General features: G+C 39.6%; 1 protein-coding gene across 1 annotated transcript in view; it reads right to left on the bottom strand.

Moving 5' to 3' along the window:
* Positions 1-499: 499 nt before the first annotated feature.
* The window catches only part of PTCHD1 (patched domain containing 1), a 151,868-nt gene continuing 137,827 nt past the window's right edge, over positions 500-14,540 (bottom strand). The window contains exon 3 of the mRNA XM_066598624.1: positions 500-2,154. Coding sequence (XP_066454721.1) covers positions 500-2,154 — 1,655 coding nt within the window. The remainder of the gene's footprint in view (positions 2,155-14,540) is intronic.

The following is a 14,540-nucleotide window of genomic DNA, read 5'->3' as shown; positions in this document are numbered from 1 at the left end:
GATATTATGTTCACTAACTGTAATAACAACTAACCTTTGTAGGCGTTTGGACTCAGCAACAGTAACAGCCTTACAAGCAGCATAAAAATAGCATTTCCTGCTTAAACAATTGAGTGATGCAAACTCAGACTTTATATTGTATTCCCCTGTATTTACTTTCTTGACTTTTATCACAAAGTGCAATATATATATGTATATATATATATATATATATATATATATATATATATATACATTCCACAGGTCTGTAGAGAAAACAAATCCACTATATTGTCTGCATATAGACTAGCATCCTGTAACCACTGCTTATACCATTGTATATGTCTTTTATTTATTTATTTGTTACTTAGGCTAAAAGTAAGTTTCTGCAACATCCATCAATAGAATTGTATTGGATATTTGTTTTAATATTTCTTCCCCATACAGATGGAAAGTTCCATTAAAACATTCTCATAGTAAGACCTAGGGTGTAAAAAAAACATACAGAGCAAAATATATATCAGACAGTTGTAATTTGGTCAACCACTCTGGTGCTATCTAGATCCACCATTTCAACACATTCGATCTCTTCCCGATTTTCCTGTGTCTTCTTCTCTTTCCTTTTCTTCTTTGAAGGTGGTACAAAAGTAAGCATAACTGGTAAAATGGCAAAGCAATGAAAGAATGTGACAAATGCTATTAAAAACAAGCACCTGAACAGTGTACGGGTCAAATTTGAAGGCACAGCTGCAAGAGGGATCAGACCAACAGTGTAACAGAGGTAGCTCTGTAAAATGGCTACCCCATGTATTTCCAGTGAATTTTTCACCCATTTAGTTCTTGTAAATTCCTTTCCCAAAATAAAAGTGGATATCAGTGGCGCACAGTTGTCTATAGTGAAATTAATTCCATAGATAAGACAAAGTACTGATATACAGTCCAACTCGACTTTCCATAAAGTCATGAATCCAATGACTCCAAACTCCACAGAGGCCACAGTTAGAGTAATCCAAATGTTGATGATAGAGCTTGCAACAAGAAATGCGGAAAAAAAGAGCAGGAACAAAGCACTTATGCAGGAGTTCTGCAATGGAGCTCCCACCGAAGAAGCATATCTATCCATGTAGACAAAAGATGGATTGAAGACAATGAATTTTACTTTGGAGGTTAGAGAAAGTTTCCTTAAAGTTTCAAGGAGATCATAAAGTTCTTCCCTGTTTGTTTCCATGGTCTTGGCAATCAAGAACATCCTAGAGGCCACCACATCAACTTCATTGTTGTATTTTTTGGGTATTATAATGTCTTCAGAAAAATGTGCATAACGTGGGTTTTTAAGGAACGAATACCGTAGTATATCTGTGAAGTTCTTTTTGGGTAATCCAGTAGACATGTTAAGTTTTCTGAGATAACTTAAGTAGCTCTCAAACCAGGATATTCTGACAAAACCTTTCGTATACTCAAGAACATCTTCCTGAACACTTGTATTCCAGTATTCAATAGACTCATAGATGTAAAAGCCTATAACCGGACTATAGTTGCTGAAATACTTTTGCTGGATGCCTGTGTAAGTTATGGTTCGTGTCTCAGTTGCTACAATGTTACTCAGATCAGACCCTTCATTGACCTGTAGGTAGCCCATTAAGGCAAAGGAAATATAAACAAGGTAAAAGAGAACTACAAAAGGTTTTACATATGTATTCGTTATCCAGTCACAGTAATAGCGTCTAAGGAAGCAAACCAAAAGATGACTTTCATAAGAATTTGTTTCGCCAGAGTCTGCTGTGTCTTCACTAAATTTCGCTGTCATAAGAAACCTGTACCACAATGACTTGACCTGTAGGATTTCAGGCTTTGGCACCTTTCTGCAGCAAATACTATGCTGGTAATTGTTTTCAATGTACCCAGTAAACACAAGGCTAGAGCCATAGAATGATAGTACGTAGAGGTAGTTGAAGAAAATTGCTATACATGAATTGCGACAAAATATCCTTGCAGCTTCAATGTTTGTGAAGGGACTAGCGCCAATCCCAAAGGTGACTAAATACATGGCAGTGGTAAGCGAGAAGGAAATCATGGTGTCTGCATACACAACAGCTGTCCTCTCTTTTACGTGTTGATCTTCTCTGGTTTTCCTCCAAGAAGACAACATTTCAAATGTCCCATATAATCCATGACCTTGAAAGAAGAAAGAACAGCACAAAGTTAAAACACATCCTTTTAATAAGAGTTAATTATTTAGAGTATGTCACTTCCTAAAGATATTTATTGCAGAAGTCTGACATCTAGAAAAACACATTCAGCATATCCTATTCCATTTCCTGTGAATTACTCTGTCTGCTATTTTAATTTCTGCATCAATATTTTCTATAATCCTATCTATCATTATTTTGCTGGTAGTCATTAAAGAGCGCCTATCACCACAATATTGATATATGCTTTCATTTAAAAATCAATAGTCCCCTCTAAATTAAATATCTTACTAAATGTGACCCATTGCAGAAATAAAAAAGAACATTCCACAACCAGGCTGTCACTTGCCTGACAACCCACAGGAACTTCTGCTTGACGAACCTCCATCAACTAATCTCATGAGAATATGAGATCTGCTAGTTATCAAGAGATCTAGCATTTTTCTGTATTTATACAGCAGTTATTGATTGATAACTGTGATATTAATGCAGAAAATAGCTTTTCAGTCAAAACATGCCATTTCTCAATAACTAGTGAGATCTCGCTTTCTGAGATTTGACATGGCCTCAGGGGATGTCTGGAGATTGTAGGGCATCCTGGGTGGACATCGAGCAGAAGTTTGTGCCGGATCCTGTGGGGAGGCGGGAAATTAACAACTTGGTGATGGAGTGGGTCTTTTTAACTTTCCTTAATGAGTCACATTTAGAAAAATGTTTATTTTGGAGGTTGACATTTATATGGTGGTGATAGGTGGTGTTTAAATGCAGCTGTAAGTGGAATGCACAAACAGAAGTTTACAATTTTACTATAAAGATGAAAGTTTTCCATACACAGTGAGGAGACAGATTTTTGGGACCTAGAATACAGGGACTGCAAAACAGGCAAAGTACATAGCAGTTTTCCTTTTCTTTTAATACACAGCATTACTTCTCATTCACCAATATGCTATAATTAGAGATGAGCGTGCGTACTCGGAAAAGCACTACTCGCTCGAGTAATGTGCTTTATCCGAGTATCGCTGTGCTCGTCCCTGAAGATTCGGGTGCCGGCACGGAGCGGGGAGCTGCAGGGGAGAGCGGGGAGGAACGGAGGTAAGATCTTTCTCTCCCTCTCTCCCGCCCGCTCTCCCCTGCTCCCCGCTGCGACTCACCTGTCAGCCGCAGCGGCACCCGAATCTTCAGGGACGAGCACAGCGATACTCGGATAAAGCACATTACTCGAGCGAGTAGTGCTTTTCCGAGTACGCTCGCTCATCTCTAGCTATAACTTTATGTCCACTCATAAGAAAATCCCTCTAAAGCAACCCTCAGGTACTGGTAATGGTAGCGCCACTCCTTCCACTATGAATGTACATTTTGCGTTAGTATGCATCATAAGTCTAAGAGACTATAGTCTACTTTGACCAGCAGTGCCCAGTCAGAGCAGCATGTAGGGTCTTAGAGTACTGACGCATACTAATACATAGTGTGCATCAGGTAGTTAGAGAAGAGGTGCGGCCATCTTTGTTTGTCCACGACAAAGGGTCACTTTAAGTAAATAAACCAAAGTAACAAAAAACGATTACTTCATGAGCTAAGATATCTCTAGACAGCACAACTCTATTGCATAAGCACCCAACAGCCATACCAGTGACTATAACTCCTGTGCTTTACAGTTCAAATGAATGGAGGTGGAGCGGGCCAGAGATTGTTTTGCCCATCTGCCTCCATTTACTGCAAACAGTTGTTTCTCATAGATAGAGCCTCTTCTGTCTACACGGAGCAAGAAGCCACTCAACAGTTGTTCTGTTTCAGTGAGTTGAAACGGGACTAGCAACAAGTAAGTGACTTCTTGCTTAGTGCCCTGTTGGGGGCCATGTGTTGACATCAATATTTCATCAATTAGTTTTTATGACCTCTGATATTTGGCACTGAGAAGTACTGCAGTGAATTATTGACTTAATTGGCATTCTAACAACAATTATGGTATTGTCAGACAGGTGGACGTGGATCCACCTTGCCCCACACCGATTTAAATTTGGGCTATTTCAGGAGGCAACACTTGGGCAACACCAGTTTTCAACCTTGACCCTCCAAGCAAGATTTGGTCTTTGTTGTAAGGTACCCAAGATGTTACTCACAAATCTAGTCTTGGTTGTGTGGCTGCTAAAGCACTGTACCTGATAGTGGGAACAATGTTTGGTCCACAATACTAGCAATGGTCAGAGCTGTCAGCACAAATGAATATTGGTATCCAGGCAAAGGTCAGGGCAGGCAGCAGGCAAAAATTACAGTCCAGGAAACCTAGCCAAGGTTGAGGATTACCAAAGTCAAACAGGTCAGGAAACAAGCAGAGATTAGAAATGGAACAAGCTTTTTAGCAAGGCTTTGTCGAAGTGGGTATGGAACCAGTTGCTTAGGCAACCTCCATAGGGAGAAGATGCCTAATATAGGCAGGAGTGATTGGTTGATTGGAGGAGGATCAGTTTAGGGAGTGCACTGGCTCTTTAAGAGAGGGACAGGCGCATGCACGAGCCCTACAGGCAGATTGCAGAGAGTGAGCGCAGCATGCAGTGTGTGGATGACAGTGGTAAGTCATCAAATCCCTCAATATAATAGTTGAAGGTGACACCAGAATTCACAAGCAAATTTGTACCGAATTTTCAATGTATGAATGTACTCTAAATGTTTGACATTTTAAGGAACACCAATGAGATACAAAGACTCGGTTTAGTGCAGTAATTTGACCTTGCAGAAAGGAACACACATTTTGTATTCATTCCATTCATTTCTCCTCACAGACATTACTGAATTGTCAGCAATTATGAAATATGGTCAATTATGTAGAATACATTGTTCAAGGGCAAATGCTGTAATGGACTTGGTGTCTCAGCATGCATTTGGGGCGCTATAAGTTGCTTATCCTTGACCTGACTGGCAATATTTAGAGCTGGCAAATAAACTAAGGTGTAGCAGCACATAGGATTAATAGTCTACCAACTGGAACATTGTATTTTTGAAAGATATCAATTGAAAGGACTGTGTATATGCTGAAACCTATGTAGCAAAAACAGAAACAGGAAAGGAAAACAAATACTGAAAATAAAACATCTATCTATCTACCTACCTATCTCATATCTATCTATCTATCTATCTCATATCTATCTATCTATCTATCTATCTCATATCTATCTATCTCATATCTATCTATCTATCTATCTATCTATCTATCTATCTATCTATCTATCTATCTATCTCATATCTACCAATCTCATATCTATCTATCTATCTATCTATCTATCTATCTATCTATCTATCTATCTATCTATCTATCTATCTATCTATCTCATATCTATCTATCTATCTATCTATCTATCTATCTATCTATCTATCTATCTCATATCTATCTATCTATCTATCTATCTATCTATCTATCTATCTATCTATCTCATATCTATCTATCTATCTATCTATCTATCTATCTATCTCATATCTATCTATCTATCCATCTATCTATCTATCTATCTATCTATCTATCTATCTATCTCATATCTACCAATCTCATATCTATCTATCTATCTATCTATCTATCTATCTATCTATCTATCTATCTATCTCATATCTATCTATCTATCTCATATCTATCTATCTCATATCTATCTATCTTATATCTATCTATTTTCTGACATCGATACAAGGCAAACAGGATGAAAAGAATCTATTAAATTGCTTAATCTTAGCTGAATGCTAAATTCAGCCTTGCTATATAAATTAAATTGACACTTTATTAGAGACGCCATCCTTTGATCTTCAAATCTATATCAATTTGTGGTGGCATAAATTCGACTAGGTGATGAAATTGCTTTTTTGCAGAAATATTGGCCCATATGGACAGTATAGTTTTTTATAGTCGCTGTAAATTAGCTAGAAGTACTGACATGCTCTGAACAGCTGACAAGAAAGGTTCATTGATTCATGCTGCTTGTACCAAATTCTGACCTCCCATCAGCATAGTGCAACAAAAATCTGGATTCATCTGACCAGGTGATGTTTTTCCACTGCTCAGTGGTCCAATTTTGTGCTCTGTTGCTCACTGGTGTTTTGCACATTTAGATGCACCGATTATCGCTAAAACGATCGCCGATTAGCGATTTTTTAGCGATGATTGGCTGGTGTAAATGGGCCTTAACTGAAGTATGAATGCAGTCTTAGACAAAGTTAGGTTAAAGATACTGTAGAATAAAAAAAACGGAAGTCTTTTAAGCAACCAGTAATAACAATGTGATACAGAAGCTGCGGACTATTGCTAAAACTGAAAAGCTTTTACCTTTATCTTGCAACTAAAAATTACAATTCATTATTAATTACGCTCTAAACAGTTATATTCAATTCCCAGCAGGGAAACTGTTATGGTTCTCTTCATAGCGATCTTCATAGTTCTCTTAATAAAAACAGTTTGACCTTTACGCGTATATAACTCATCACACGCCAAGTCTACGAGATAGGAGTTTAATCTTTTTTAGTTATTACTATTTGCACATTATTTTTTACTGCATGATGACAATGAACAATATATAATACCTAAAGTATTTGAAATAAAACAATTTCATTGCAAATGATGAGATCTTCACATTTCTCAGGTACCACGGTATGTAATTGCTCCTCAAAGTGTAAAACAAGGATCCTACTAAAGTGTATGGATCACTATATCCACTTTATTAACTAGAAATCCAATTTGTACATTTTGTTGAACATATGTACAATCCTGTGAATTGATGATGACTAGAGATGAGCGAACCTACTCGGCCACGCCCCTTTTTCGCCCGAGCGCCGCGATTTTCGAGTACTTCCGTACTCGGGCGAAAAGATTCGGGGGGCGCCGTGGGTGAGTGGGGGTTTGCAGCGGGGAGTGGGGGGGAGAGGGAGAGAGAGAGGGCTCCTCCATGTTCCCCGCTGCTACCCCCCGCTCTGCCACGCCTCCCCCCGCCCCCCTGCGCCCCCCCGAATCTTTTCACCCGAGTACGGAAGTACTCGAAAATCGCGGCGCTTGATCGAGTAATTACTCGAAACGAGTATATTCACTCATCTCTAATGATGACTAATAAAATCAACCATGGAAAAAAGTTACAAATTTACATGGTGCATATTGGATTAAATCAATTTTCTATCAAAAGTAATTAAGTTTTTGTAAATAAACACTTCAAGTTATTTCACTTTTCCATAAGAAGGAAAAAAAGGTAATACTATTAAATAAAATTATTGTTAAATCCAAAGAGTGAGGAACATACTGAAGACGAAGTGGGATTATGGGAATACCATCAAAGCCATTGACATCTGGGCTATACCCATCACCAGATACACTGCTGGCATCCTTGATTGGACTCAAGCTGATCTTGATGCTTTGGATCGAAAAACAAGAAAACTGCTGACCATTTGCTATAGTTTACATGCGTCTAGTGATGTCAATAGACTTTACCTGCCCAAGAAGATCAGGGTCAGAGGATTGTTACAAGTGAAGCAAATGGTGGAAAAAGAAAAACAGGGCCTGGCAGATTACACTAAAGGAAGTAAAGAATGGACACCGATTGAAGTAAACAAGCAGAAGCTGCTTAACCCGTTAGTGACAAAGCCTATTTGTGCCCTTCTAACAAAAACCTGACAACGTTCCTGCTGTCAGCTGCAAACTCTTAATCCCGCTTATATGGCACAAACCTGAGGCACCTTCTCTGTCCCAATGGGCAGGGAGGGTTTCACAACTCTACCGCTTTGTAGAAATTGCAAACTGGGAAAATGGTACAAGGCACACATTTTTAAACATTTGGAAACCATGGTATGAATACAGCACTTCACACTGTTTCAGCCTTTGATCATGAACCTCACCTCATGTGCTTTACTAACTCACATATCCCCACATCCTCTATACCTCCAATTCTTCCGTAAATCCTTCCTCAAGGGATCCCTTGAACGCATTCGGTAAATTCAGATAATTATCTCTGAATATTGACACGCACCGCGGACCTATGGTGCACGCATGTCCTAAACATGGACATGTGAACACACCATAGGGAACCAATGGTTTTAATAGACATGTGGTTTGTGTGCACCTATGTACGCACATGCACACGCTCATCTGAAAGCACCCTTATTGTACGCGCGAGAAAAGATAGGACTTGCCCTATCTTTCCTGCATGTAGTATTAACTATTCCGGAGTTTTTCTTTTTTCAAACTCCTGCGCTATGGAAGAAAAAAAAGTGTTCTTATGCACCTACGCTCCATAACAGCGAATGTAGTTGCACATACGGCCATCTGAAACTGCCCTCAGGGTGCAAGAAAGGGATAAGTAAATTTGCAATATTGTTGTAAGTTTACCTCTTTTTTATACTGAATTTATCCAGACAGTTGATAATTGTGGATGCAAAAATTTCTTGTACTCAACAGTTTCTGCTGGGGAAAGCTGCAACTGGGAATAAAATGTCCCTGTAGTGGAGAAATGAATGGCCAACCTTGTTCATGGTCAATTGCTATGGCGGTAAGCGTTTTTTTGTTTTTTTTTAAACATACAGGTCATCCCCTTTATAATAGAGACTAGTGCAGCTTGCAGCAGTATGTATTTTGAGGTCCAAATAAATACTTCCATAGAACACAATCTATAGTAAACTGTATGTTCTTTCTCTCCAATGGATAAAGGGAGCATTCTCACTAATTACAGTATCCATGACCGAGGCTATTTATGCATTGGTTCTGTAATTTAGAATGACACAAAAAATATATGTTTTCTAACCCATTTCATAACTGAGGCTGAGTTATGTGCATTGTGAACTCCCTTCGTAGGAGGATAAAAATGGAATTCAAGCTATGACAGATCTGTCACACAGAATAGGCAGCAAGAACACCACTAACTTATATTGCAGTCCGTTGGATTCCATTATTTTATTGGATAAAGTAGCACTATATGCAGCACTGTTTTATCTATCAAATGTGATGGAACCTCCAACGCAGATGTAAGCAGAGCCTAAAATCTACATAACATCTTAAGTGATTTTGTAAGTGATCTAGTGGTTTTCTCTTGCATGATGAGAAGTGCATTGTGACAGACATTTAGAGCAAAGCCATCAGTTAACGTGTTTTGCAAGTGAGGGATGGAATAATGCCTCGACAATGCCACCTACTGGAATGATAGCTACCTTATGAGTCAATGCCTAACTTTTTAACAGTCCTTGCATCATGACTTGGAATGTAAACAAAATCAGAGCACCCATGCACATACAGATGTTTCAAGATTGTTATACTTCATCAGTGCAGGGTAGGGTGCTGGTTGATTAGCTGAGAAGCAAACAATGTGAGTCTTGGGGTGGAATGTCTCTCCTCGTGGAGAATACCATGAGTATGCAAAGAGTCTTATAGGCTATGCAATGCTCCCTGGGAAAACTATGTAAATGAGTTATAGAATAATCCCTCACAGCACCACCTCTCAGAAGAAAGCTGCCTTGTAGGTCAATAATCAACCTTTTAACAGGTCTGGCAACATGAGTATGACTAGGAATGTGAATCAAACCAGCACCGCCATGTATTTACAGTTGTTTCATGGTTTTTACCCCCATCAGTACACAGTAGATGAGAGGCCATCAATGTGAGTCCGGAGGAGTAATGTATCTCTTTGTTGAAAGCCTGTTAAAAGTTCAGATATTGACTCATAGGGTAGTTACCTTCAAATAAGTAGCACTGTGAAGGGTTACTCCATAACTCATTTGCATATCTTTATCCCAGGGAGCACAGCATGGCCAATAAAAATTCCTCCATTCTCATGGTTCTCTCCCATGGAGAAACTTTGAACCCCCAACTCAGGTTACATATTTTATATCCAAATGCAATTAATCAGCTATCTGTTTACAACAGCCTAATTTTAAATGACACCACACACATATACAAACATGATAGATATATGAATATAGAAATATATAAATTTGCAGTAATTGTAGTAAGATTGAAACAAAATGCACTCCTAAAATGTGGAGCTACAGTTTAAAGGAGTTTTCTGGGCAAATACTATTGATAACCTTCCTTCAGAATAGGACATCAATAGTTGATGCTGAGAATCTGCATCTTAGGATCCCAAGAAATCAGCTGATCATCCAGCCCACTGTCAGTGCAGTGGGGCTAGACATCATCATCAGCGTTAGGTGCCAGAAGTGTAATAGGCAGTTTCTCTCCCATTGATTTCAGTGGATGATAAGCCACCTATTAGACTTCCTGATGACGATCTCTGGCCCCGCTGCACTGGCAGTGGGCCTGGCGATCAGCTGTTTTGAGGGATCTCAAGCGGCAGTTATTGATGACCTATTATGAGGATAGTTACTTTGTGTCAACAACACTCCTCACCAACCCCCATCAGTTTTCAGGGAAGCGATTTGGTCTGCACTCCCTGCTGTGGGCAGGATTCCAGCCAAAATGGAACCAGTAATGAATAAAAAGTGCTCAGGACAGCAGAGTTTCTGTGCCAATAGAAAAAAACATTCATAAGGATGTCCTTTATTTCCTCACAATCATAAGAATAGCGATGTTTCTACACATCCTTATAAATAGAGGAAATAAAGGATGTAGTCGAAACATCACTATACTTATGGTTGTGAGGAAATAAAAGACACCTTCCTATTGTGAGGATAAGACGTCAGTAGTAAAAGACGGAAAACCCCTTTAAATGTGAAAGAGTTTGATGTTCATGGACAAACTCTTGTTGTCTGATGAGAGAAGTTGATCACTGGGTGTCCTGCTTCTGGGATCTCCACTGATAATCTGTAATCTGCCTTGGAATTTGGCAGTAGGTGTTTAGTATTTCTGCAGAGCAACCACAGGGCATGTGTAGCATTGTAACATAGTAACGTAGTAGCATAATATGAAAAGCTGAAAAAATACATATGTCCATCCAGTTCAGCCTATTACTCTCTAATGTTGATCCAGAGGAAGGCAAAAAAAAAGCCAATGAGCTAGAAGCCAATATTCCTCATTTAGAAAATTCCTTCCTGACTCCAATCTGGTAATCAGAATAATCCCCGGATCCCCCTTGAAGTTATTAAAGATTATAACTAGAGATGAGCGAGCATACTAGCTAAGGGCAATTGCTCAATCGAGCATTGCCCTTAGCAAGTGCCTGCCCGCTCGGAAGAAAAGGTTCAGCTGCTGGCGGCGGGTCGGGGAGCGGCGGGGGAGAGCGGGGAGGAACGGAGGGGAGATCTCTATCCCTCTCTCCCCCCCCCCGCTCCCCCCTGCTGACTGCCGTAACTCACCTGTCACCCGCGCCGGCAGCTGAACCTTTTCTTCCGAGCGGGGAGATATTCGCTAAGGACAATGCTCGATCAAGTAATTGTCCTTAGCGAGTATGCTCGCTCATTTCTACTTATAACATATAATATTATATCACTCAAGAAAGACATCCAGGTCCCTCTTGTACTCTTTTATCGAATTCACCATCACCACATACTCAGACAGAGAGTTCCATAGTCTCACTGCTCTTACAGTAAAGAACCCCTTTCTATGTCAGTGTAGAAACCTTCTTTTCTCTAGACCTAGAGGGCCCCATTGTTACAGTCACAGTCCTGGGTATAAGTAAATCATGGGAGAGATCTCTTTATTGACCCCTGATATAGTTATACATAGTTATTAGGTCGCCCTTTAGCCATCTTTTATAAACTAAATAATAATCCCAATTTAGATAATCTCTCTGGGTATTGTATTCCATTCATTCTGCTTATGACTTTAGTTGCCCGGCTTTGTACCCGCTCAAGCTCTGATATGTCTTTCTTGAGTATCGGTGCCCAAAACTGTCCACAATATTCCATGTGTGGTCTGACCAGTGACTTGGTTTGACATTGAAACAGGCCCCATTAAAATCAATGAGCTGTATTAGTAATATACGGAGGTGCTGGCTCCTACAGTGAGCAAGATCTTATTTGTACCCATTTTACTCTCTAGCTAAAACAGAGGGTTCCTGAAAGGAGACCTCCCTCTATTGATTCAGAATTCCTTTGAAGAGTATTCAAAATTGAATTTTCTAAATTCCTCTAAGAAGCCATTTATTGTTTACCATGATTTCTTAAAAGATTATTTTAGCATAACCCTTTAGAAATAGAACGAAAGATGTCTGAAATGACTCAGTATTCCTTTCTCCATACATTGCAAATCTATCACAAGTATTTGGCATATTCTTCAAGGGTCTTATCCTACATTTTTTTAGATAGACAGACCTACAAAAGTCACAGTCAATTATTAGTATTATGAAAAGAAATGGTAGTTATAATGAAAGAGCTGTACTGTATTTTAAGGTCTCCAGGCCAGATTTGGATGGTCTATAGCGATGTGTTAGATGACAAGAATCTTGGTCATGACATGATATTACAAAAGAAGAAGACAGATTTTGATAAAATATCTGCCGTTGGTGTTTTATCAGCATTAGTGCGGTGCCTTGTTACTTTATTTTTGATCTGGAAACAATCAGTTGAAGACAGTTGATGCAATGGTGTAACGTTTCTTAGAGTTGTTCTAATTGGAAGAGAAAGATATGGACAAGCCAATGCAAAATAATAATGGCAGAAAAATTGAAAATATCACAAGTTTGCAGAACGAATGAAACATTTGTCCAGGCAGTCTCTCTCTCCCTCTCACCCCCCCGCTCACCGCCGCAACTCACCTGTTACCCGCGCCGGCAGCTGAATCTTTACAGACGAGCGGGAGGATACTCGGCTAAGGCACTACTCGCTCGAGTAGTTAGCCTTAGCGAGTATACTCACTCATCTCTAGATGTTATTCAACTAATAGTATTTCCTGCTAGAGCAATCTATATTACGTCACTAGTGACAAAGCATTTATTGCCTTGCTGGATGTGTTGAAGCAGCAGGCATATCGTCAGCACACACATGTGCATTATGGAACAGCACCCTTACATACACTCCACTGATGCACTGTACTGATTGGGTGTCACACATGTGCTGTTCTCCCTAGTCTGTGCATAGCATCTATATTGGTAAAAGGAGTATTTGTTCAGGGTTAAAGTAGTGCTGGCATGGAGATCATATCCACTTCTGATGGGTAGTGGTTCACAAGGCTGAAGCAGAAGTGATGCAGGCACTCATCCTGCTTGATTAAAATTGCAATGGAGGGACAAGCTAAATAAATTAAGGTACAACACCTGCTTAAAGGAGTTGTCAGTGCTGGGAAGAACATGAATGGGAACAACAAATAAAAAAAAAGGGTCATGCTTTTAAGGTAATTGTGTGATTGTTCTCAGTGAGAGAAACCAAGTAATCTTGTAGATATGATACCTTTTAATGGCTAACAAAAATGCATGATGTTACAGCAAGCTTTTGGGGATATCTCACCCCCTTCGTCAGGCTATTGAATGAAACTAGTTAGGATGACACATAATTATAACATACAGATGAAGAGGGGAGGAGAACACATTCCTGTTGATCCAAATAAATGTTCACACACAGAAATTTGAGACTGTTTTGCACTCAAAACCTAGAACAACAGACAAACAGAGCTAAGACATACATCATAAATCAGTCCACTGAGCTCAGGACAGTTTTATGATGTGTCTTATCGCTCCTTCAACCTGCACATGGAAGGAGATGCAGCACCACCTATTGGATGGCAACTAGAGATGAGCGAGCATACTCGCTAAGGACAATTGCTCGATCGAACATTGTCCTTAGCGAGTATCTCTCCGCTCGGGAGCAAAGGTTCGGGTGCCGGCGCGGGTGACAGGTGAGTTGCGGCAGTCAGCAGGGGGGAGCGAGGGCGAGAGAGATCTCCCCTCCGCTCCTCCCCGCTCTCCCTCGCTGCTCCCCGCTCGCCACCGGCAGCCGAATCTTTGCTCCCGAGCGGGCAGGTACTCGCTAAGGGCAATGCTCGATCGAGCAATTGTCCTTAGCGAGTATGCTCGCTCATCTCTAATGGCAACATTATTACAAGTCAAGTTCTGAATTTTTATGAAGTTTTAAAGAAATTAAATTTTTTTTTTTAACTTAAAAAATAAATAAATAATAATATATAATTGGGAAAAGGACATCCCTCTTGACCTTCTTCAGGCCTTTTATACTTTCCATTTATGCAAAAATCCCGGGCTGAGGTTCATTCCATTCTTGAGGGTATCAAACATGACCATAAATTTGTACTCCCAAATTTTTCTGTGATGCTGCGACTTGAAATCGCCCTTCAGCAATTGACACAAGTACCAGGCACAGTGCGCATTGCATGAATATTGGTTCAGAATACGGTATGCAAAATGGAACCATATTGCGGTTGCTTATTCTATTTGTTGGATTCAATTTAACTTATGATGAGTTTTCAATTTTCTATAAGATATTATGTGTAGTTTTAAAAAAAAAAACTAAAAA

Source organism: Eleutherodactylus coqui, chromosome 4 (assembly GCF_035609145.1).
Source record: "Eleutherodactylus coqui strain aEleCoq1 chromosome 4, aEleCoq1.hap1, whole genome shotgun sequence".
Lineage (NCBI taxonomy): Eukaryota > Metazoa > Chordata > Amphibia > Anura > Eleutherodactylidae > Eleutherodactylus > Eleutherodactylus coqui.
Note: the sequence above shows the minus strand (reverse complement) of the source record. Positions and strands in the feature narration are given on the sequence as shown.